The sequence below is a fragment of the Anser anser genome (assembly GCF_964211835.1).
Source record: "Anser anser genome assembly, chromosome: 1".
NCBI lineage: Eukaryota > Metazoa > Chordata > Aves > Anseriformes > Anatidae > Anser > Anser anser.
The window spans coordinates 108168807-108195720 of record NC_139720.1 but is presented as its reverse complement, the minus strand read 5'-3'; the positions used below and the strand labels follow the sequence as shown (position 1 = coordinate 108195720).

Here is a 26914-nt window from a genome sequence, read left to right as displayed (position 1 = left end):
TGAAAATGACCTGAAACTATAAAATTTAAATATTAAGAACAGGCAAAGAGCTGACATTTTTATCACCAGGCATTGGAAGCATTATTGACAAAGAAAATCCACATAAAATTTAGTTATTCTACCTGAAAAGAATGACTGCCTATTAAGGTATTAATAAAAAACTTAAATTATTGCTGTTAATACAGTTAAAGTATTCTCTTTGACTTATGGAAAAATATTAGAACAGCCTGATGAGCCCCATCTGGATTATAAAAACAGTCTCAGGCATAAATATTCTTTCTGTTTCGAAAAATTAGAAGTTCAAGGAAATGCTTATAAATAAATGACACTGCCAGAGATCATAAGAAATCAGACTGGCTTTTCAAGCTCTTTCTTTTAGCCCTTAAGCTTTTTGATCTTTGAGTGCTATTATATGGGTACTAGCAAGTTCCCATCTTTAATTATCTTGATTTAGGAAACTAATTTTCCCTCAAAGGATTGCTTTGAAGTCTTTCTAATTGAAAACCAACAGGGCTGCAATTAATAAGGAATTAGCCAGACAAATTAATAAGCAAACAACCTATTGCACCAGACAATCATAAGATTTTTTAAAAAATCTATCTTTTCATGAAATTAAAAACATATTCATTGAGGCTGCTGTAACTCCGATTAAATCTTTACTAGTCAAGTTATAACTAGTTTAAAGATTACTAATATTTTCTGTAAGTAAGCACAAAACTCTGAATTTCAGACTAAAAAACACTAAACAGGTCAGAGATCTAACTACCTAGTACTGCAGTTTTTAGGGTAGTAAATTTTAACTGATTTTTTTCATTCCATGTGCTGGTAATTAGTTGTCTAAAGGTGTATTTGTAACTTTCATTTTTAACGTCCCCTGCAAGATCCATCCTCTGTAACAGCACCTTCACTACCATCTAAGCCCTTAAAATGTCTGGCTTCCTCAAAAACTACTGAAAATTAATTACATTATTTAATTATACTTTTCCAAAAAAGATTTCCAGTTGGTCAGTTGATGCCAGGTTCCTTCACTGAGCCTTTCTTTCTTCTGCTATTGTGAGTATTATACTGTTCACTTTCTCATTTTCTCCTGCTTTTACAGAATTTTACTATCAATCTTTTCTCTAACTAAAATACAATGCTCAGCCAGGCTTATGGAAGAAATCTCCTCTATCTTCCTACTCCCATTCCCAATAATGTTAGTTTCTCAGATTTTTTTTTTAATGTTAATACCAAAACCAATCAATTATAATATTCTATGTAAAGTATCTAGATGGAAATATTACCTATGAAATACCATTCTATGAAATGCACAAAATTGACTTGTCTGGTGTTTTGTTGTTGTTGTTTGTTTGTTTCCATAAAAGAAACACCTTAGAAAACAAATAAATTAGTTCAATGAATCACATGATGATGATATAGATACATATTTGCATGACACATGTATAACATACTGTGGACTCTCTACATAGATCTTTTTATTCCAGCACTGATTTCTAAACTGCTTCCTCTATACGCAGTCACTCATGTAAGTATTTCCAAATATACCTCTCCCCTGCCCCTCCAGCCTACCCAACTTTCTCACAGTAAAAGAAAAGTGACACCACAAAGCAAGACCATCGATTTCAGTGTCTCTGATAGTCTATGCAGGACTAAAGCAATTATGAAACTAGTTTCGGGTTACGTGTTTCAACTGTTTCCACAGGAAGAGAAACTGATGACTTTGATTCAAGCCATAACAGAACTTATCTAAATGACATATTCTTTCAGTCAGTCCCACTTCCTCATCAGATGATTCTTATTCTATTTTTCTTTTCCTTAATTAAAACTGGAAAGAGACAATATAAGAGAACTTCATAGGACTCTCTATAACATCCAAAATTATGGTGGTAAAGACTCATTGATGGAAAACACAAAAGAGCTAAAAGGTCACGTTTGTGACAAATCATAGGCTTTGGTTCATTCTTTTACAGAAAGCAAATCAGTCCACCCGTCACATCCCAATACTGAACAATATACTTGCCTGTCAACATACATTTACCTCTGGAAGAAGAAAAATGAGGCTTAAATACCAAGCAGGAATTAATATATAAAAACAACCATGTTTTTAGAGAGTGTGTGAATTACATGATGAGAAGCGCTGTAATTCATTAAGCTAAGTCGCTCCGTTAATAGCACACCTATGAAAGTAGCTTCCTGAAGACATGTTTCCCAGACATCCCTTCCATCTTCTTCCACTTCGTTCTGTATGACCTCCCACATGAAAATAATTTTCACCTCCAGCACCTAAACCTCTAACCCAACACTTCCTCATGAACATTAGCCAAAAGCCATTCCTTAGAAAGCCAAATATCCTGATTTCCAAGAAGCCCAGGAGCATAACTGCATCTTCAAGGCCTCTATGCTTCTGTCAGTTTTGGCTGAGACTGGCTATTGAAAGGGAGATGATGGAAAGAATAATTGTGTAAGCTTCATTTTCTAGGTGCACAATTTCTTACGGTTAAATTGTATTGTATCAGTTTGCCCAGCCACTTACAATGTAAATACATAATGGTGGCAAAGAAACCCAAAATATAACTAATGTGATGATCCATTCAATAACCAATATTTGACCTTGGATTACCAAATTGCCAAACTCCCTGTGAAATAACTGAATTGTCTCTTGGTATGTGCTAAGTGGGATACCATTCTGAGCCTTGTTTTGCAAGCTTCCCTTTTCCAAGGCTTATTTGAGCTCAGTGAACGCACTCCCATCCTTACAGCCCCTGGCCCAGTCGATGTGGTTGTATTTGCTACTGCTGGGGCAGGGTCGAGGCTGTGCCAGGCCCTGGGGGGTGGCTGGGCTGCCGTGGGCCTGTGCAGGGCTGAGCTGGGTTTCCCTGGTGCCCTGTGGCCCAGTGCCCATTGCCCGGCCTGGCTGAGCTTCAGCTCTGTGAGGGTCCGGTGGGAAGGGGCCGACAGCCCCAGGCTGTCCCTGCGGGGCACACAGCCCTGGAGGCATGGGGGGCTGTGAACCACCTTGCTAGGAAGCCTGTTCCAGTGTTAGGCCAGCCTCATGGTAAAGAAATTTTCTGTAATGTTCAGTCTGAACCTCCCCTGGCACACCTTTGTGCTGCTCCCTTGCATCTCGTCATTGGTTACTGGGAAGCAGAGACCAGCACCTCCCTCTCCACTTCCCCACTCAGGGAGTCCCAGAGAGTCATGAAGTTGCCTCTCAGATGTCTCTTCTCCAGACCAGACAGCCCAAGTGCTCTCAGCCTCTCCTCATAGGACCCACATCTCCCCTCCTTGAGTACTGAATTTGTTAGTCTTAGGACCCAGACAGATAACAGAAGACTGAGCAAAGTAATAAAAAGCAATAACACCTGAAAGTTTTTTCACACAACAGTTCTGATTTTTTATTAGTTATGACTACCAAACAGTTAAACTTTACCAGGACTAATAATTAACCCTTAGTGCCATATATATGAAGTGCTCCCTTTTGCCTATAACAAGGTTTTGAGTGTTAACCTGCAAGGGCAGTTGAGCTTGGACTGTTTACTTTTAAAGATGGCACCTCTACCTCAAAGCTATGGGACAACTTGTTGTGGAGAGCTCTCAATGTCTCTCCTGAAGATGTCGCTTTGCATAAATTATTAAACGGACACTGAACAGAATGGGAACCTGGCTACCTGGCTGTAGTCTCTTCTGCATGAGTATCTTGACACGCTGCAGAGCCATTCTCACCTTCAGGCTGAAATCTGCAAGCAGCATTTGTAGCCATTATCTCCAGATATATGATTATTTTGGTCAGATGTGACAGCCCTTTACAGCATCAGAAAAATGTACCATTTTGTTTTTTCACTCCTAATGTTTTAGTTCATAAAAGCGGGAAAATACAACAAAGGGATTTTTAACGATTCCACATTAACATCAGTCAGTCCTAGCACACCAGTAACTCTCTTTTTGAGAGGAAAATACTGGTGCATCAGAAAGCTCCATAATTATTCCCTTGTGGAATGCAAATAGTAATAAATTTGTCATATGCTTCTGTAAGTGTTCAACCTTTCCATGCTGCAGAAATTTGAAAGTCCTTCTTTCACTGATATAATTAATAATTTGATTTACTTGTTTTATGAGCTTCTATTTTATAAGGTCAGTGGCCAGACATTTTATTGCTCTCTGATTAGCTCTCAGACCCACACTCTATACTTCTGAATGACAGCTCTTTCTGAGCAATTCTGTCAGGTGGGAGGAGAGGAACAGATCACTGTTGCCTACCACTAGCAAAATGAGTGAATCCAGCTCTAGTAGTCCAGTAGTGTATGACTCAGCAGAGTTTCCCAAAATGCAAGAGAATTAGAGACATGGCCTGACATGATACACCAGAAATATTTGCATAAAAAATCTGATTTTTCACTCCTTTCTAGGTAATTTCTATGTGTCAGTTTAGACAAAAAAATATACAAATTATTAAACCTTAGTTTGAATTTTATGATCTATTCAGATCACTATTAGCTATCCCAAACACAATCTGAAGACCACAGTGACCCACTATTCACATTATTTCAGTGCACTACAAGTACTGTGGGTGATATTCACCTGGCCAAATTTAAATAAACTATTTTAGATAACATCCCAAATGGCATATATAGTCAACTGAAGGAAATAAACACTTTTAGAGCCAAGTCATTGTATCCAAAAATAGGTATCTAAAGTATGTCAGTTGACTCACAACCTCTAAATTCCTCTTTTTTCTTAGCTGCAAAAGCAATCTAGCATGGATAGACTATTGCCTCCTAAGAACCAATATATCAAGACACTCGATATATATTCGTGATACCTATCTTAATATAAATTTCATATATATTTGACACTTGATATGTATAGAAACTCAATATATATTTGATATCTATTTGTGAGATAACTTAGAAGGTTCTAGTTTATAGACGTGCTGAACATCCAACATTTGAAAATGAAACTATGATTCTATGTATTTTCATAATCCCTGGTATCATTAGAAAATGAAGCTCTATCCATGCCTGAACATACTAGGAATGAAAAGTAGTTCTTACATTCACACACAGATCTATAGTCATATTTGCCCAATCTTTTATTTTTACTCCCCCACACATTACATACTGCCCAGCGAGAATCCTCACCATTTAATCAGTAATTGTCTTCACTAAATATTGCTTGTGCCTAAACTTCTGGCCAGCAGCAGGTCCCTTTGGAGCCGGCTGGAGCTGGCTCTGGCCTGGCCTGGGGAAGCTGCTGGGCTCTGCTCACAGAGACCACCCCTGCAGTGCCCCACTACCCAAACCTCTCCACATAATCCTGATACAACAGAAAAGGGTTAGGTCCAGCAGATTAAGCAACAAAGGTCAATGCTTGTAAAATTAAGAATTCTCATTCAAGCCACTTTAAGCAAAAATGCAGGTTCTTGTTATATATATGTTACAAATAAAACCAGAAACACTGGAGTTCTTTTCTCCTACAATACATGAAAATTAAAACTAGAGATACCATAAAATACAATGTTTCTTTAATTATAAATAATTCCCCAGAAATTTCCACATATCTTTAAACATACATTTAATTTTTATGAATATTTATGTTGCCTGCTGAACTAACAGATTAATAAATAATCTCTGGTTTTACTTAACTGACATAATCCATTATGATTAACTACGGCATTTTTTTGCAGCTCACTGCCTGAGGAAATCCTGGGAGAGCTAAATGACTAACTGTTCTTTCCCACAGTTTGGATACACTGTGTAATAATTGCTGACATTAATTAATTAAGTACATGCCCACATATATAATAAACTATACTCTTTTTAAAAATGTTGTTTTCCAGGAATAATGTGACTAGTAGCAATGGCTGGGACTTGTGCATCAGTTCCACTGCTGACTGATACAGTTTCAGAAATAGCTTGCTCTTGGTTGCCAACCCCAAAACACAAAGAATCTGATTTTAAAAGCTTCCAGAGAAAAAGCTACAGGGAACCCTGAAGATGTTTGTGTCAAGATAGAAACGGGGGTTATATGTGAAAGTGTCCCTTGAAAAAGTTTATTGAAAAGAAATAAAGCTTATGAAATACATGCAGAAACAGGATATTCTTGTCTCGGGTTCGAGCTCAGAATACAGTTACCATTTTAATAACCTGAATGGAAGCTGCACCTCCTCAGAGATTGTCTGCCAGCCCTTCCAATGAGTAACAGTACTGTACTGACTGCTCAGTATTAACACAGCCTGTAGAGGCCTTAACATATGTGAAGTGTTGCTCCTCTGAACTCAAACTTTCTTCTCTAGTCTTCCTCATCCTACAGATACTATGCAACTGGAAAATTACTGCAGTATTTCAGATCAACTTGAAGACCTAGCCCACACAAAGAACCCCTTCTTTTCCCGACATCACTATGAAAAATCCAATACAATTATTCCAGGATAGAAATAAACTAACTTTCATCCCCAAGTATTTAATTACACATGCATCTAGAAAATATTTATTTGTACAAAGCATAATGAAAACAAAGACCTATAAATAGAAGATGGTCTAAGCTAGTTTAGTTAGAGGTGTCACATGAGGAAAAACTGTGGTCTTCAATGTGAAACAAGTAAGATAATACTGTCCAGATTATTGTGAGAAGATATAGCAAACAGTGAACGAATTTCCTTGAAGCCTAAACATATATAGATACAGACACATATATATATATATAAATCAATTAAAAGACTGTAATTTTTCATATTTAATATCTAATATCTTCTGGAAAAAAATTGATTATCTTTCTTCACAGAATATCACTACTTGAACTAATGGTATTTGTAAACCTTAATTATGCAGACTTACCTTAGGCACATGGGAAGCATCAACTATTAAAAACCTAAATAAGGGCTAAGAGCAGCAATACTTTTGCAGCCTCTGAATTCTGGGGTTTGAATAAATGTAAGCCTTGTTTCTTTATCTTTGCAGAGGATACTTTATTTTTCACAGGTAGCAGGAGAAGTATCTTAACTGTGAGTCCACTGGAAAGCAGATGCTTGATCAACCTCTGTTATTTGTATAAAGAAGCTATGAAACAGAATTGAAGAATATTGAGGAATTGAAGAATCAAGGAATTGGCTGGATGGTCACACTCAAAGAGTTGTAGTCAATGGTTCAATGTCCAGGTAGAGACCAGTAATGAGTGGTGTTCCTTGGGGGTCATTACTGGGCCCAGTGCTGTTTGACATCTTTGCTGGCGACATGGACAGTGGGATCAAGTACACCCTCAGCAAGTCTGCCAATGACGCCAAGCTGTGTGGTGCAGTCGACACACTGGAGGGAAGGGATGCCATCCAGAGAGACCTGGACAGCCTTGAGAGGTGGGTCTGTGCAAACCTCATGAGGTTCAACAAGGCCACTGCCTGTGTCTGGGCCAGGGCAATCCCAAGCACGAATACAGGCTGGGCAGAGAATGGATGGAGAGCAGCCCTGAGGATAAGGACCTGGGGGTGTTGGTGGACGAGAAGCCTGACATGAGCGAGCAATGTGCACTAGCTGCCCAGAAAGCCAACATGTGCTGCATTAAAAGCAGCATGGCCAGCAGGGCGAGGGAGATGATTCTGCTACTTTGCTCTGCTCTCGTGAGACACCACCTGGAGCCCTCTGCTCAGCTCTGGGGCCCCCAGCAGAAGAAGGACATGGACCCACTAGAATGAGTCCAGAGGAGGGCCATGATGATGATCAAGGGGCTGGAGCACCTATCCTCTGCAGGCAGGCTGAGGGAGTTGGGGTTGTTCAGCCTGGAGAAGAGAAGGCTCCGGGGAGACCTTATAGCAGCCTTCCACTACCTAAAGGGGGCCTGCAGGAAAGCTGGAGAGGGACTCTTTGTCAGGGAGTGCAGAGTTAGGACAAGGAGTAATGGTTTTAAAGTAAAGAGGGTAGATTTAGGTTAGATATAAGGAAGAAATTCCTTACTCAGAGGGTGGTGAGTCCCTGGCACAGGTTGCCCACAGTGGTTTTGGATGCCCCATCCCTGGGAGTGTTCAAGGCCAGGTTGGATGGATGGGGCTTTCGGCAACGTGATGTAGTGGAAGGTGTCCCTGTCCATGGCAAGGGGGGCTAGAACTGGGTGATCTTTATGGTCCTTCCAACCCAAACCATTCTATGATTCTATGAATAATTCATTTTTCCATTCCATTTCTATTACATATTTATTATATAAAAAGAGAAACCTTTCTTTTCCCCATAAACTACACTCCTGAATAAAATATAATATATACCTGTACTTCACTGATTGTGACAATTTACTAGAGAACTAGTACTTTACAAAAAAAAGTAGCATAAGCCAGAAGACTCATCACATTAAACCAATTCATTTTTTACAACATAAAACAAGATATTTAATCTGTATTTATGCAGTCTGAATTAGGCTTGGATACTGGAGGTTCAAAGAACTAAAGCCGCTAATGCTGTTTAGATTTGCAAGCCAGCACTAATAATATGAGTCTAATCATATTCTGAAAACTGATTAACATTTTGGACTTCTGAACAGTACATGCAATGTAATCCACTCTGATTTTATTTTTGTATTGCTTTGTTGTTTGTTTTTCTGAAAAAAAAAAACACACAACAAAACAGAGAAATAAAATGCTAAATAAGCCATTTTTTTACATAAAAACTGCTTTTTGGATAACTGCAAAGGAGGCGTATCTCAGAAACTTTCACAGAGAGAAAATGAAGAGAAAGACTATGTTGTCCTTTCATTCCTGAATTCACTGATGATGGCAAGAAATTTGTTAAGTTGTTCACTGAACAGCTGGTGGCACCTTGGCAGTTGTCACGTGCATTTCTTAGTGGTGTCTCCCATTTAGTTTAAACTCTAGAGAACTATACTCACTTCCACTATAGATTTGAAAATCTCACAACAGTTGTTATCTGATTAGAGACTTGACATAAAGATTGCACCAACATCTTAGCTTTTGAAGGAACCGCACTGAAAGTATTTATAAAAGTTTCAAGAAAGCAAAGAGAAAGCAAGAAGCCAAATCCAATCCCCTAAATGACACTGCGAGTAGGAAGGATAAACTTTGTGTATATGAAGTTTAGAAAAAGATGACAAGTAAATTTATTTCCTGGCTCAGTTACAATTCTCAAAACACCTTAGAAGAGCTGTAAATAGCTTTTACAGAATACTTAATCCAGGAAGAACATGTATGGAAAATTAACCTGAGAGTTTGATTCTTTCTGATAGAAGTAACTGTCCTCAAAAAGGACAATTTCACTGACACGAGTAAACATAACCAGTCTGTAACGGTAAATAAAGGTAAGTAAGCAAAGTAAACTGTCAGTAGAGGTCAGATGGTGAAGGATATCAGGTTTGGATTCTGTCTTCCACAGGAATACAGCTCTTTCACAGGTAGAGACAACATGACCAATCCTTCAAGAATTTGAAGGCAATCTTTTGTTATAAAAACTGAGATATCCCACCCACCAAAGGTAAGTGATGGCTCTTTAACTGAACAAAGTGAGAATTTAGACTTTTTTTTCTTGGTAGAAAAATGGTAGAAAATGTAGTTTCATGTGAGGCAGACTTAGTCAGGAGAAATATTAGGAGAAAATTACATAAATTCCATTTTGTTGGATAAGTGTTTCATAAAATTTTTATTTGGGGACTGTCTCCCAGGAGAAGAGATGAAGTGATGAAAGCAATCCAGCATTCAAGCCATGAGGAAATCCGCTTTAGAAATCCATCTCAGAAAGTCTTTCTTGTTAGTGGAAGAGGACAGACTGAGACACCCAACAGGGTCCCTGTTCTCTCATCTGTTTTGACATAGATACTCTTGTTTGAAACCTCTCACAGAGCCTATCATCATAAAACCTTTAGGAAAAGCCTACTTCAATGCTGAACTCCCTGGGCAAAAGTTGCAAAGAAGTTAATCTTCACTGCACCTTCAAAAGTCCACTTCCAGAATATTGGCTGCTAATAACTCTGAAGAGGCAATTTGTTTTCATGACAGGTTCTATTGCCAGATATTAATAATAATAGAAATAATTAATTTCTGTCACAAAAGTAGCTGAGAAAAAAATAAATAATGACAGATACACAGCTCTAATCAGCTCATGCTCCAAATCTGAGGGAGAAAAAAAACAACCTCCCCTGCCAGATGTTTCAAGTGACAGTAGGTATGAGTATGCATTATGAGTGGATATATGACTATAACTTCATAACTTTATTTTTTTTTTAATTCTAAATCTCTGAAGTATGTTTGAATGATTCTGTATACTTCAGTATACAGACAAAGAATGGAACATTGTTTGAGGTGACAAAGTTTTTGTAGTCAGCTTTTTGAGAGTTCTTCATTAGAAGAAGGTTGGCTTCTGTACAGGAGAGAGGGAGTGGGAGACTGGGCTACCAGAAGGCTGTGATTTGATGGTGACACGCTCTACTGCCTTGGGAATAACCATGCTAAAATTTTCACTGACCTGCCTGATGAAGCAAAGATGCTCTCAGAAAACAGAGTGAATCAGAGGATTACTATGTGTGATGCCTTCATTTCTTTCCAACTGACTCTTTCATTGTTACTACCTTACAGTGCAAACACAAAACCCCTAACGGTAATCTTCCTGTATGACCTTGATTCAATTTTGGAAGCAGAAATGGAGTCCTAACATGCTTTAAATCCTAAACAGTGTTCTGCAATACCTACTTCATAGTCCCAACAATGAAAAGCCTCCAGAAGAATTAGGAAAAGAAAAGGCTGTATATCAAACAGATTAGCCATACCTATGCATATTATGGCTTATCTTCAGCAAAATACAGCCATATGTGGCATTTACTTACAAAATCTGAAAGTGCAAATAAACAACTCTGAAACAACAGCTAAATTTAAACAGCAAAAATAATTAAACATGTTACATTAAACATGTTTCCAATTTCATATTACTATAGCTGCTCAGTGCAACACCATTTATAATTGTTGTAGATTTAATTTAGAACATATTCTTGCATCAATGATGAAAACAAAATCTAAAATATTAGATTTTGCTTGTTAATTAAATATTTTTCTTTGAGTTTCTTAGAATAAAAACTTGCTACTTGCATTATGCAATAAGGGTTAAAAATGATCGATGAATGTCCCTATAAATTGTGCCTAGAGAAGCAAAAACTATATTGAGAAATACATCTAAGTACTGTTTATTAAGTTCATCTGATTTAATAGGCAAGTTACATTGACTGCTTTGCAATATGTTCACTATATACAAGCAGCCTTGTTAAATTTACAACACTTTGAGCTAGTAAATCAACTCTATCTCCCTAAAGAAATGAGACAAAGGCTGCTTTTGGCATTTACTCCCTTTTTTTTTTTTTCCTTAAATGAAAATCAATAAACAGACACTGTATTATTAACAATGATTCATTTGCCAAATCATTGCAAAACACATACCATTAATCCTTCCTTTGTCCTTAATATTTCAGTTAATAAAGCAGTAATATTAAAAACTTTTGAATTCTCAATATAGATACTTGCATATAACATCCAAAAATCATCATTACATGAAAAATTTCACTAACGAAGAAAAGAAACTTCCCAAACCCTGTTAGTTAATGTATTGGGCTTACATGGCAAGATTTCGATAGCGGGGGGTGGGGGGGGTGGGGAGGGGCCTGCAGGGGTGGCCTGTGAGAGCAGAGCCCAGCAGCTGCCCCATGTCAGATCAGAGCCAGCTCCAGACGGCTATGTGACAGCAGCTGGGAGAGCAAGGAGTGATAACGATCCCTTCAGGCCTCAAGGTCAGTGCAGAAGGAGGACAGCAGGTGCTCCAGGCACCAGAGCATAAGTTCCCCTGTGGCCTGTTGTACTGGGTCTAGCTGGGATGGAGCTAATCTTCCCTGCAGCAGCCCATACAGAGCTGTGCTCTGCACTTGTAGCTAAAGCAGCACTGGTATCACACCAATGTTGTGTCTACTGCTGAGCACTTCTGGCATCGCATCAGGACTCTCCAAATCCCTTCAGAGCCAGCAGGCTGGGGGTGGGCAAGAGGTGGGGAGGGGACATCACCAGGACAGCTGACCTAAACTGACCAAAGGGATATTCCACGGCATGTGGTGTCACACTCTGCAATAAAAGGTGGGGAAAGGAAGGAGAGAGGAGGAGTGGGTTCTCATGAAAACGTCTGTCCTCCCGAACAACAGCTACATGTGTTGAGGCCCTGCTTCAAGGATGTGGTCAAGCATTGCTCATTGGTGGGAAGTAAAGAGCAATTTCTTTCCTCTGCGCTTCTACACAGCCCTTGCTTTTTTTTTTTTTTCCCTTTCCCTTTTCCCTTTAGTTAAATTATTTAATTAATAATATATTTCCCTTAATAATTATTTTTCCTTTAACAACCCATGAGCTGTTTCTTTCCTTTTCTTCTTCCCTTCCTCTCCTCATGGGGCATCACGTGGGAGGGACCCCATGAGGAGCAGGGGCAGAGTGACCTTGAAGGAGCGACGGAGATGAAGCGTTATGGACTGACCACAGCCCCCATTCCCTGTTCCCCTGTGCTGCTGGGGGTGGGGAGGAAGGCACAGCAGAAGATAGATGGGGGTAAGGTGTTTTTAGTTTGGTTTTTAGTTCCTCACTGTTCTAGTCTGCTAGTGAAAGGCAATAAATTATGTTAATCTCCCTATGCTGACTCTGTTTTGCCCATGACGATAATTGGTGTGTGATCTCCCTGTCCTTATCTCAACCCTCGAGTCCTTTCCATCATATTTTCTCACCCTTTTTCCTTTGAGGAGGGGAAGTGAAAGAGCGGCTGTTGTGGAATTTAGCTGCCCAGCAGAGTAAAACCACCGCAGTTAGATCCTTCAAGACTACCGTGAACTAATAATTATCCTTGTTTTAATATCATGTTGTGCTGCACAATTTTTTTAATCTAATTATACCAGTTTCTAATACTTGAAAAGATTAGAATCCTCAGTTCCTTAGAAATGGGAGAAGTGAGAGAAAGAACGAAGTTTGCATGAGACACTTATTTGTCAAAAATTCTATATAGGTATGTGTAGAGTGCTTTATTCTCTTCAGGTTTATTTGACCTTTATTCCTCCTGATCTGGCCTAATCCCAATCATATTTCCTCTTCATTTATTTATTCTCCTGCTGTTAGCATCTACCTCTTTCTCCCTACAATTTCTCCCTGGACTACAGTCACCACTGAGATTGACTCATCTTTCTATCTAGGCCACAACAGTAACTTCTATTATACACTTGTACTTTAGTACTGTTTATTCTCTCTCACATTTTACCCTTCACACTCAGGATGTACTCCTTATGAACATCTATAAAGCTGCATCATTATGTTGCTTAGGGGGTCTCATGCCACAGTGTCTTAACAAAAAAAAAAACACAAGGTAGCTTTTCAGATTATCTAACTTTCTGATCGATAACCAGTACTGTCACTTAGATTCCCTTTAGTTGTTCAGGCAGCTTTTGTATATCTCCATGGTAGGAGACTCCACAACCTCTTTGGGCAACCTGTTCCAGTGCTCCGTCACCCGCACAGGAAAGAAGTGCTTCCTGATGTTTAGATGGAACCTCTTGTGTTCCAGTTTGTGCCCACGACCTCTTGTCCTGGCACTGGGCACCAGTGAAAAGAGCATGGCTCCATCTTCTTTGCATCCTCCTCTCAGGTATTTATATACATTAATAAGATCCCCCCTGAACCTGAACCTGTTTTCTAGGTTGAAATGTCCCAGCTCTCTCAGCCATTCCTCAGATAAGCCCTTCCAAAGATAAGTCCCTTACTTATCTTTGTGGCCCTATGTGGGACCCTTTCCAGTATGTCCATGTCTTTCTCATACTGGGGGAACCAGAACTGAACAGAGACATGTGCAGCCACACCAGCAAAGAGTAGAGTTGAAGGATCATCTCTCTTGACCTGCTGGCAATACTTTATCTAATGCAGCAAAGAATTCTGTTAGCCTTCTTAGTTGCAAGGGCACATTGCCAGCTTATGTTCAACTTTTCCATCAGGACTCCTAGCTAATTTTCTGCAAAGCTGCTTTCCAGCTGGGTGGCAGAAAAGGACATCTGTTGGTCTCCTCCACCACATAACTGATAAAGATGTCAAACAAGACATTGTAATACACCTACAGGTAGAATCTAAATCATTAACTGCTTTCTTTCGAATCCAGTGATTCTGACATTTTTCCATCCATCTAGCTGTCCAACCATGCAGATCAGAACATCCCAATATGGATATAAAAATTCTATGGGAGACCATGTCAAAAACCTTGCTAAAGTCCAAGTGGAGAATATCCACTGGTGTCCCCATATCCACAGATCTCATCGTTTTATCATAAAAAACAACTGAGCTGGTCAAGTACAAACCATTTTTAATAAATACACACTGACTATTCCTAATCGTTGTATTCTCCTTAATGTGACCAGAAATGGTATCCAAGAGAACTCACTCAAATTTTTTCCAGGGACTAAAGCGAAGCTGAGTGGCCTATAATTCCTCAAATCTCTCATCACCCTCAAATGCATCCTGTCTGGTCCTATGGACATGTATCAGACAAGATTTCTCAAAAGATTCCTTACTTACTCATCCTCCATTAGTTGTAGATCCTCTCCTTGTAGCCTGTCACTAGGTCAAAAGCTAAGAGACCTTGTCAATGAAAACCAAGGCAAAGAAGGCATAGATTACCTCAGCATTAGCTGGTTGTGCTTGTTACTAGACGCTGCAACATTCAACAGCAGACCCCACATGTTCTTGCTCAATCTACTACTGCTAATAAAATGTCAGAAACTCTTGCTGCCATTGATGTCACTCGTCATTCTCAATCTAAGTTAAGGTTTGGCTTTTCTAACACCAACACTGAACACTCAGGCAACACCTCTAGATTCCTCCTTTGTTATATGTTCCATTTTCACCGCATACACACTTCCTTTTTTGTGACCAATACTGCTGGAACAATACAAGTAACAAATTATTATAAGAACAGTTTATCCTGTCAGTCTCCCTGTTTTTCCTTACATAACAGAATTGCAGTGGCTCACAAAATACTATGACAGGGTATGTTTTGCCTACAAAAGATAGTCCTGTCAAAAACTTCCCTCCAAATAGCATGCAGCAGTGCTGTGAGTTTCCAAGTAAGAAATGAAAACTCACAAAAAACATATACACATATATATATATTTTATTGAACCCTGTATGAAATATGTTTCAAAAAATTCTTATCTATCCCTAAATATTTTTGGCACAATCACAAATCACAAAGAAAATGTTTTCTTTGTTGCAGCAGATAATCAGTATATTCCTGGGACATGGTAAGCAATATCTATTCCCCTCTACCTTACGTTATCTTGTGCTCATAAAAAAAAGGGAAATTCACAGCACATTTCAGATTTTCTTAGATGGTACACAAAAAAACTAGGAGTTTTACTGCCCTTGGAAGCAGCTGTGACTTGCATCCAGAGACTTTTTTTTATTAAAATAGCCTGAATAGGAAAATCATTTGTTAGTTCTGTATAGTACTATTTTGGTATTAATCTTTGGAGTACTGGAATTTTACCGTCTTGGTGTGCCACCCAAATACAATGTTTCACTGAATATATCAATTTCTATTTGCCTAGACTGTGCTAATAATTTGCTCTGTGGCATATTCTGCTACTTCATAACCCCTGTTCCTCTCAGTCACCTGTTCAATGCTTTCTTTTAATACTCATATAGTAGTACTGAGCATTAAAAAGGACATTTTGAAGACCTTTCCACATCCATTTCACTTGTCTTAGTGAATTTAGTAATAGCTATAAAACCACCTATTAAGTGGCATAGTTGATAGGAAACAACTGTAAATAAAGCAGTATTTACATTTTAGTGACATTAAACTCAAATTCACTAAAACAGACTAGACATCTGTCCCTAAGACAAGTGACTGAACTAGCACTTACTGTTAGGATGATGTTTACTATTTGTAATTGTGATAACTAGCCAACACAATTTAGATGAAATTAAGTTGTAAATTATTCATTGAAGTCTGCTAAGAAGACTTCCACAATTGCTCTCCTCATTTTCCATTTAGGAATCTTTTTTACGAACATCTGTACCACAAGTACACAACTGCAGCACAGCCCCATCCCCCCCCCCCCCCCTTCCTAAACCAAAATATCTTTGTCTAATTTCACAGTTCTAAGAGCTGGTATCATAACTAGAATTCTTTAACAGTTGCCCTCCTGACAGACTACCAAGTATGTCAGGAGCTGAAGGAGTATTCAGGATTTTAGATTAGCTAAGTTGAAGTCTAAGAAGATGATTTTATCTGTCTGACACTGTGTACATGACTTCTATGCCGCCCGCTGAGAAACTAATCAGCTTTATGGACCAGTACTTCTCTACTTTTTGCTGCAGTACTTCCAAGATATTTAAGCTTATTGTAAAATCCCAAGAGACACAACTAGGCAACAAAAGTGGAGAAATTTGAAAATCTTGTTTGCTGCTCACTCCATGAACTTACCAAACTTTACTTTACAGGACTACTGCGGTTTTCACGTGATTTTCAGGATAGCAGTATCCGTATATGTGAGGAATATAAAGAGCAACAACTCCAGGGGTAATGGTTGACTCCTACGATCCCACTCCTTCATTTTTTTGCCATGAAAGTAATACGTTAGAAAAAGCAGTTAGCTTTTTCCACTTTTCTTGTTACAACAAAAGAAATTCAGCACACCTATACAGGAAATTACCCTGGAATAAATTACAAATACATAAAAGATAAATTTAGGTTGAAAAAATCAAGTAAAACATGTAAGTACTTCATGGTCAATATTTTCTCATATAGCCAGACACTACATGTGCATACATAACAATTCAGCATTACAGAGGCTACAGGTCCATAAACCTTTCAATCAATAGAAAGTGATACATACCAGCACAAGGAACAAGTCACAGTATTTCCAAAGAACCAATTTTATCAAAAGGTCAGACTTGGTGCTCACTCAGTCTCATACTCAGCAAATATTATACAGCACAGAACCAGCACAGGGCCTCTACTGAATCTGCGTAAATGAATCAAAGTTTTAAAACCTGATATCCTTCTTGACAGCAGGAGCTCCAAGAAAGCTGTTTTAGTCTATTCACTAAAATACATGTCTGTGCACAGACATCTACGTGTGTGTATGAACATTGTAATGTGCACACATACATATACACAATTTTTCTTTTATTTGAAAACTGCATTATTTCAGTTAGTATGTAGCAATATCCAGAATTATATGTTGGTAAAAGCATTTTGCTTTGTGGAAAAAAAAAAAAATCTTGCTTTTGGAATAATGACTTTAGGTACACTTATGAATATATAAATATATATATTTAAATTAACAGCAATGAAGAAAACTTAGCCACTTCATTTGTAGGTAAATTCTGGATTGACTACAGTCCTATTCATTACTTCTATTTTGAAAGTGGCCAGAGCCATCATTCTGGAATTGTGGTTAGATATGCTCTTTAAGAACAGCTTCAGAGGAATGACTGTGTTGATGAAAAATAGTTTACATTAAAGGAATAAGTTATAATACTATATAACTTCAGATTTTGATATCTTATTCCTGAGTAACTGATTGTTATTGTTGACTTCCCAAGAAGAGAATATGTTATTCTTTTGAAAGAATGAAAAAATAAAACTGGTAACTAAACTGAGGAGCCTTTTTGGTTCCTTTAACAGTTTAGTTAGCCAAACCATAGTGTTTTGTTTTTTGTTTTTTTTTCTTAATTGTTGTACTCTTTTGGGAATAATTATTTGTGTTTTTTTTTCCACTTGTGTACTGACTCAGGGAACATACAGGGACCACTGTAAAACACATTTACTCATATTTTTCTGCTAAAGGATTGTTAAAAAAACAAACGAATAAAACAAAACAGAACAAAAATAAAAAAACAACCACAAAGCAATCAGTGCCTACTGAAATTATTTGACCTGCATTTCAAAGACAGATATTCTGTGGGAAATATAGATACAAACGGTGCAAATGCCTAACCTTCCTGTGTCAGCAACACGTGCCTGTTACATTAAAGAAGCTATGTCTTGAATAATGCAGAAAATAAGTCAAAAATTCAGAGTTTGGGTTTTCAGAGCCCCTGGTAAAATATGAATATTTTCTCAAGTTAGGTTCATTTATGCATTTCAGCCTGAAGACTGTATGTGTAATTTGGTTTTAAAATTAAGAATAATTAGTTGCATAAGTGCCCATTATTCTTTAGCACTTAAACTCTCCATTGTTCTGGAATGATTGCTTGAAAATTTGGTTTTGTTTTCCTGATTATATTTGAAATAGTATTATTCTAAGTGTTCTACCAGTCTCTCCTGCCTGGCTGTTATCTTTTCAAGTGCATTTCCCTCTGCAGGTATTTTGCTTACCATTAATGCACTCTATCGTTCTCCCTCCTGCTTGGAACACTGCATTCCAATGCTTCAATTTTCACCTTTTTACCTTGAAACAACCTTTTCCTCTCACCTGCATGCCTTTTAACACACAAAAGTGGAAAAATGGTGATCAGAATAAAAGACCTTTGTGACTGCAGTAGTCCAAGCTGTTGGCTATATTCTATTGATACAACACTGCTTCTGTGACTAATGTGATTTCTTTCAGGTTTATTTCAGGTATGTTTGCACAACATATATAACTGTGATTCACATAAACTGATAAGTGAGTTCTCATAAGAGATCAAACATAAGATTTGAGAAAGTGTCCCTCACAAAATGGAGAAGAATCATTTCAGAGATGTCTACAATACCAGTTACAAAACAGCAGTGGGCAACTATTGCAGTTAACCTGTATGTTCCCAGACTGAACTACACTGAAACAGGCAGGTGTCTGTCACATAAGCAGGAAGTCTTATGCATGACAATCACCAGAAACTTCAGCTACATCCACCTGAGTTTTTGCGAACTTCAGGTGCTCTGATCACTACTGCTCAGATTCCCCAATTAGGTCAAGAGCTGTGGCACCAGATCTGCCCACAAGAATGTCCTCATCTAATTCCTCATACAGGAAAGAAAAAGTCATAAAACAAACTCATTTTGTAGGCTTGGACTGAGAAAAAAAAATGAGAAAACAGGAGTTAAAGTTGTGTGTATACATCCTGTGACATTTAGGAATTCAAAGGGATGCTTCAAGTTTTGAAAATCATTGTTCTAGAGAAGTGAGAGAAAGCAAATCCATCACAAAGAACAGGCAACGTTCAAGACTTCTCCCCTACATGGAAAAGCTATTTAGTAGAAGGAGCAAGGAATCAATGATGTAAGACGCACATATATATTTAAGACTTACCAGATGTTAACCTTCAGTATATCTTAGATTTTTGTATTTATTGTGTATGGTCATGGTATATTCAGTTGATTACATTATCTATTTCTTGCTATATAGTAAACATATTTAATTCCTCTTATCATTTTTTTTAATCTTCTGTACAGATTTAGTATTTGTTAATTAAAGAAGCACCATTTTGATGAAAGATAAATTGAATTAGATTAAGCACAAGATGAACAGTCTCAAAAGGTAGCCTTTTCAGTGTTCTGTGTAAATATCCATAACAGGGTAAGTTATACTTATTTTTAATAGCTTTCACTCCATAGAATGTATCTATGTCCATTGGTAAATCTTCACTAACAGAATATTTGTAATAGAACATGCTCTGTTTACAAATTCTTTTTGAAATAAACTCAGCATGTGTCAGAGAGCAAATGCTATTTCATAGACCACTTTTCCCTTTTTTTTTTTTTTTACTGAAATTCTGATGAATGATGATAGCAAATAAACAAGAATAATTACATTTTCTCAGTCTTCTTTTTAAATGGAAGTTCTCCAGGATAAAACTGGCTACAAACCACAGCAACTGAAGTGCCAAACCAGTTTCATTACCAGAACTAACATCACATCCTTCAGTTTCCCGGCTGCCTGGCTCATTATTTAATCCATTTATTATTACTCATTTCTTGCAAATGGATAAGAGAAAAATTCAGAAGCTCAATCCAGTACTGCTCAATTAATTTACAGATTAAACACATGAAAGACTGAAGTAGAGGCAAAAGATCATGTTGCTATGCCTTACTCTGCTTTGTCTGCCACAGTTCAGACAGAACTAGCTTGACATATCCATTCAGTTTTACATCCCCTGAGTTCACAGCAAATAGAAGACAGAAAAATGTGCCATGCATCAACCAATATTAAAAAAGGGAAAGACCAGCAAGCATCTGACATCACTTTGAGCAAAATATTCTGAAATGCTATTAAGCTTAACAACTTTTCAGAGTCATTGTGAAGGGAAGGCAAACATACTTTCAGGGCAAAAACTAGATTATTTACATTGTACTATCTTTTTGGTGCATTTCTATGCACACCAAGAATCTATGCTATTCTGTAGACATTCATAAGTGATTCCTAATTAAGCAATGTATACACAGAAAACACCTTTCTATTTTGTTATGTATAAGCATATACCAGTAAACAGCAGAGGGCAGGGTTACACACATAAAACATACTTGAAATCTAAACAGTAAATTTACTCAAATATGTCCTTATCTACATACTGTTGGAACCTACAGTAAATAAAGGGATAATAAGTCAGTATATTTATACAAAAATGAAATGTGGTTAAAATACAAGATCTTGCCAAAATTTAGAATCAGTTTTACAACATGCTGAAATAATTTCCATTATTGCATTTTAAAGACATTTTCCTTAATTTTGATGTTCAAGAACTGTAATATTATTACAATAATATTTTTAAACAACACATATGAGAAATAGGTATTTCAAAGGGTCTACTAAAGCTAACAATTAGCAAATGGCATTTAGGGAGACTTACCATGAAAATCATAGTGGGTCACACATGTTATTACTTTAAGCTACTTAATTTATTGGAATTCTCCCTCTCCTTATCACCAAAAATAAACTTTTCTAGACTACAGTACACAGTACAGTAAAATGGCATTAGAAATTTGAAGGTTTCCATGATAAGTATATAACATTTATTAATATTTTTCTCTTTGGGATCAACTTTCTTAATATTAAAAATAATCTGTTAATGCAAGCCTCTTTTTCAACCGAATGTGGGATAAGAAGGTGTTGTATTGTCTCATTAAAATCGTATTTAATTTTTAAACATACATAGGAGGTTTTATTTTTCCTTTTTCCATTGTTTTCAACTGAAGGTTGTTTTTCTTTCTAGATTCTATAATATTTCAGCAAAAGAAATGCTGCAGTCAACATGAATTTTGATTAAGTAAGGACACTGGGTCTTAACCAACGTGAACATGTCTTCAAACATGATAACTTCCTACACTTGCAGATTCAAACCACAACTATTTAAAATGTTTGTAAGCATCTATAGGACTTACATATTGTGATGGGAACAGTTTTTTGTATTTATTTTTCCCTACAGTGGAGTATAATCTTGAAAGCTGTTTTCTATATTAAAGTTTTGTGTAAATTTCTAGAAATGTTATATTACTTTGAATTTAAATGCAAAACTTTAGCCAAATGTGGAATAGTGGAAAAGATTTAGATGCATCTTTGTTCTGAACACATGGATTGTTAAGTAGCAGTATTTTCTTAGTAAGGCATTTTCACAGTAAGTGTCAGTAAGCGCACAAAGATTTCAGTAGGTTTTTTTGACAGCTTTCCCTTGGGCTGTATTTTTAAAATAAGTTCGCATATTGCCTTTAAAAACAAAGAAAGAACAACCAATTCACATGAATAATTCGGTCTACATGAGTTATCCAAAAACATCATTATAGGAAAAAAAAAAAAAAGGCAAAACATAAACGTTGTCATCTTTTTTGAACAAAAATGAAGTAAGTGTCTTCTTTGTGGTTTAATTTGGTTCCAGATATGCATTGTCTACACCTATTTTCCTCTCCTTTCCCAAATGGATGCTTTTTCCCTCCCATTTAAACAAAAAGAAGGTCCCACCTTTTTGTATCTGGTGTCCTCAAAGTACAGAAATTGCATGAAATACTGCAATACATAATTGCACTGAAACACAATGTGAGTATGGAAAGACAAGAAAGCTTGTTAAAAAGAAGCTAAAAAGATGGGAAATGAATTTATATGCTTGCACTAGCAATGGAGACTATTAAGTGAAACTCTACCAAAGAGCAAATTTGTACTCCTCTCTTCCTTTTGGAAGACAGACTTGACAAAGACCAAATGAAGCAGCATAGCTAGTGGGAGGATAAAGATTATTTTTAAAAGCTGAAGCTGCCTCAGAAATAGAAAGGATCATAAACTGTGCAAGGTCGAATGTAACAATAGACTGAAGCAGTCAAAAAAAAAAAAAAAAGGAAAGAAAAAAGCCCAAGGAACAGCTTGGAAAAGACATAAAAACTATTAATAAATCCTTTTAAAACATATTGGAAGCAGAAAGCTTACCAAAGAGTATATAGAACCAATATGTGATCACAAGATAAAGGATAAAGAAAGCATTCTGAGAAGCTAAGGTGACAGAGAAAAAAAGATTTTTTACTTCTGTGTGTACCATGGAAGAGGTTTACATCAGAAGCCTTCTCTATGGAGGACACACCAAAGAGTTTGTCTCAAATCAAAGCACTGATGGAAGTAGTTATGGAGCAAACCAAGAGTGAGCAGGAAGGGATCACGGAAGGGGAGAGTACTCAGACAAGTTCAGAAGCAACCCAGGGATGAAACAGCTGAGCTATTAACTGCTATACATACCTTCTTTCTCAGAACTGCCGTGATACCCAAAGTTGTATCCCACTGAAAGGTGACAAATGTGACATCTATCTTTCAAAAACAGGTTCCAAGGATATTGGGAATGAAATACAGAATTAACAGAATTCATAGAATCATAGAATCATTAAGGTTGGAAAAGACCTCCAAGATCATCTGGTCCAACCATCACCCTACTACCAATGTCACCCATTAAACCATGTCCCTAAGCACCACATCCAACCTTTCCTTGAACACCCCCAGGAACAGTGACTCCACCACTTCCCTGGACAACCCGTTCCAGTGCCTGACTACACTTTCAGAAAAGAAATGTCTCCTAAGTTCCAACCTAAACCTCCCCTGGTGTAACTTGAGGCCATTCCCTCTAGTCCTATCACAAGTTACCTGTGAGAAGAGGCTGAACCCCAGCTCCCCACACCTTCCTTTCAGGTAGCTGCAGAGAGCAATAAGGTCTCTCTCCACTGAGCCTCCTCTTCTCCAGACTGAACAACCCTCAGCTGCTCCTCATAGGACTTGTGCTCCAGGCCCTTCTCGTAGCCCTTCTCTGGACATGCTCCAGAGCCTCCATATCCTTCTTGTATTCTAAATAAGTGTCCTGTAATGTGTCTGGGTGGGATGGAGTTACTTCATAGTAGCCTGCATGGTGCTATGCTTTGCATTTGTGGCTGAAGCAATGTTGATAAGGTACTGGTGTTTTGGATATTGCTGAGCAGTGTTTGCAGAGCACAGAGGATTTCCCTCTGTCACCAGTAGACTGGGGGTAGGCAAGGGTGGTTGGGAGGGAACACCTCCCAGATGTGGTCATATGACCATACGACCTTATGCTCAGCAAAACGAGCTCCGGGAAAGGAAGCTGATAGAGGAATGGTTGTGATTATGGCATTTATCTTGCCAAGCAAACTTGCTGAGGTCCTGCCTTCCAGGAAGTCTGCCTGTCGATGGGCAGTACGGAATGAATGCCTTATTTTGCTTCGTTTGTGCAAGCAGCTTTTGGTTCACTTCTTAAATTGTCTTCATCTCAATCTATGAGTTTTCTCACTTTTGCCTTTTCAATTCTCTCCTCCTTCGTGCTGCTGGGGACCAAGTGAGCGGCTGGGTGGGGCTCAGTTGCCTACCACAGTTAAGCCACAGCACCACTAAATTTGCTCAAAGTGATGTGACATTTTTTCATTTACATAAACAGAAGATAAAAATACTAATATTCCAAAAGATTTTAGAAGCAGGTTGGAGCAGGAACAAAAAGCATTTGAAAGCAATACAGGTTTATAGTTACATCTACTGTTTCCCAAGTTAGGTATCCTTGTGTCATTACAATCAATCAAAGCTTTATTACCATTAAGTGAAAGCTAACAAAAATCCCTGCAATCAGCAAAAGGGAGGTTAAAAGGACTTTAGGAAAACAGCTTCATTCAATTCCTTAATTATTTAATGTTCTAATGAATTTCAGCTGTAGTATCCAAGAGTAGTAATCCTTAACATTTCTTTTTCCTGACAAATGCCAACAGACAACAGGCCAGTTTGAGCCAGAAAGTGATTTATAATAAGGGAAGAAAAAATATTAGGTAAGGAAGTATTTAGGCAAGACAGAGACTATACTTAGATTTGATTCGCTTGGAATAGGCTCCAGTGTACTTTAAATTAAGTCCACAGTGATTAGGCCATACCTAATCATTAGGTAGTAGTTAAAGATCAGGTATTATTCTAACAACAGAATGACACAAATACATTCTAATGATTGAAGTTCTTCATGATATAATACTATGGACTAATAAGATGGTAAACATTACCTTGTTGTTCTAAAAAGACACATCAGATGATTTCAGTCAAAGAGATGTGACTTAACAAGGGATCAAAAGAAACAATTTATATTTTTAAAGTCTTTTTCTTTGACTATGAACATTCTTAGATTTTCATCATTATATGAAAATCCGGAAAGAATAGGGTGACTCCACAGTAGTTATCATATATATGAATCCATTCCTCATTCCAACTCTGTCTGGCACAAAACATATACCTGTTAAAGCCATTTATTTCCATTGGTTCAACCCTGCTTCACAACTTTTAACAGGTATGCATAAAACAATACACAAGTCCAGAAATTATTCATGTTTCAAAGTCAGGAGCTTTTGAATCTCAGTTGCATAAGCCACTGGAATCCTTGTGGGATTTTGTCTCAAATTCATATACAAGTCACACAAACCAATCCCTGGCGCTAAAATTACAAGTCCTTTCTACCTGAACTCTGAGTATTAGAAGATTGCCTCTGATCTTCTACATGCATAACTAGACATATCAGATCACAATTTCTCTTACATTTTCTCTCATAAGGCATTCATGAATTATTTAAAGCTGCAGATGCTGTAATTATGAAGGATTTTAAATTTTGTATGCATTTGCTAACACTTTCTAAACATTACAGGGTTTAAACTTTTTTTTTTCCTAGGGAATGTATGAAATCAGATCATTTGAGTTATATAGCAGATTCTTTATGGCAGCATTTTCTAAAAAGGATTTTCTTAGTTTCTTACTGTAAACCACATTTGTAGATACATCAGAATTACTTACATTCCAACTTTCTACATCCTTCTCTATTTAGCTATCACATCTGCTCCCATACTGATTTTCATCCTAGTGCCAGCTTCCATGTTCTTAATTTTTCATTTTAAATGGCAACAAATCTCAAACTCATCTTTTTTTAAATTTTTATACTGATAGTATCCTCGAGTCCTAGATTAGTTTTTGTTTGTTTGTTTGTTTGTTTTACTGGCTTGCAAAACCTATGATAGTGATGTTTACAACCATAAACACCCTGTTCAAACTAAAAAATCTGCATGATTTTAAAGCCACAAAAGTGATATGCTGCCCATTTATTCTTCCCAGTCTGAGTGTAGAGGAATTGGAATTGTTGAGACTACATCATTGTTGAAACTGCGTCATGTACAATTATCAGTTATGCATTAATTGATTTTTAATTTTCATTGCCAAAGTAAATAATAACAAGTGGCAGTAAAATGTGTAAAAATGAAGAGGAGCAAGAGGAGAAAAAACAATTTACTGAAAGCTTTCTGTATCTTATTTTTAGTATTACATACTAATACAAGGTAGAACATCTTCTGGTCCAGTCAGAAAACCTTCCCTAAAAGGAGGCCACTGACTGTGGTTGGAACTGAGCAATCCACATCCTACCCTAGTATTATAAGGACAGAGACATAATATATGAGGAATCACTTATTTTTGTGATGACTACTCCTATGCTCCAACAAACCAACAAATATGGTCTGTTTCAGACAAAATCACAGAATCACAGAATCATCTAGGTTGGAAGAGACCTCCAAGATCACCCAGTCCAACCTCTGACCTAACACTAACAAGTCCTCCACTAAACCATCACTAAGCTCAACATCTAAACGTCTCTTAAAGACCTCCAGGGATGGTGACTCAACCACTTCCCTGGGCAGCCCATTCCAATCCCTAACAACCCTTTCAGTAAAGAAGTTCCTCCTAATATCTGACCTAAACCTCCCCTGGCACAACTTTAGCCAATTCCCCCTTGTCCTGTCACCAGGCACGTGGGAGAATAGACCAACCCCCACCTCTCTACAGCCTCCTTTAAGGTACCTGTAGAGAGCGATAAGGTCGCCCCTGAGCCTCCTCTTCTCCAGGCTGAACAACCCCAGCTCCCTCAGCCGCTCCTCGTAAGACTTGTTCTCCAGACCCCTCACCAGCCTCGTCGCCCTTCTCTGGACTCTCTCGAGCACCTCGACGTCCTTCTTGTAGCAAGGGGCCCAAAACTGAACACAGTACTCGAGGTGCGGCCTCACCAGAGCCGAGTACAGGGGGACAATCACTTCCCTAGCCCTGCTGGCCACGCTGCTTCTTATACAAGCCAGGATGCTGTTGGTCTTCTTTGCCACCTGAGCACACTGCTGGCTCATATTCAGCCGACTATCAACCAGTACTCCCAGGTCCTTCTCTGCCAGGCAGCAGGAACAGCGTCCTTTTGAACTGTGAGATTATATCCACATATCCACATGATTTGTTCAACTATTTGGTCATCTGACCCTTAGAATAGATGAAATTAGAAAGTCAGTTTAAAAATGGACAGTCAATCTGGAATAAAATAATTTCTCATGTACCCCTGGATTATACTCTGCGGAGTTTTATCCCTGGATTATAACCTTATAGATCATTACTGCTTAAAATTCTTTCTACAAAA

At 37.8% G+C, this 26914-nt stretch overlaps 1 protein-coding gene across 6 annotated transcripts in view; it reads right to left on the bottom strand.

Moving 5' to 3' along the window:
• The window catches only part of NCAM2 (neural cell adhesion molecule 2), a 294421-nt gene that overhangs the window by 148794 nt on the left and 118713 nt on the right, over positions 1 to 26914 (bottom strand). Inside the window, exon 1 of one of the 6 annotated variants that reach the window (XM_083820855.1) lies at positions 22684 to 23031. The exons of 4 other annotated variants lie outside the window; for them this stretch is intronic. In XM_083820855.1, coding sequence (XP_083676981.1) covers positions 22684 to 22810 — 127 coding nt within the window. In that variant the 5' untranslated portion in view covers positions 22811 to 23031. Of the gene's footprint in view, positions 1 to 22683; positions 23032 to 26914 lie in introns of those variants that run through there. One more of the 6 variants, XM_083820847.1, reaches the window with a different exon arrangement.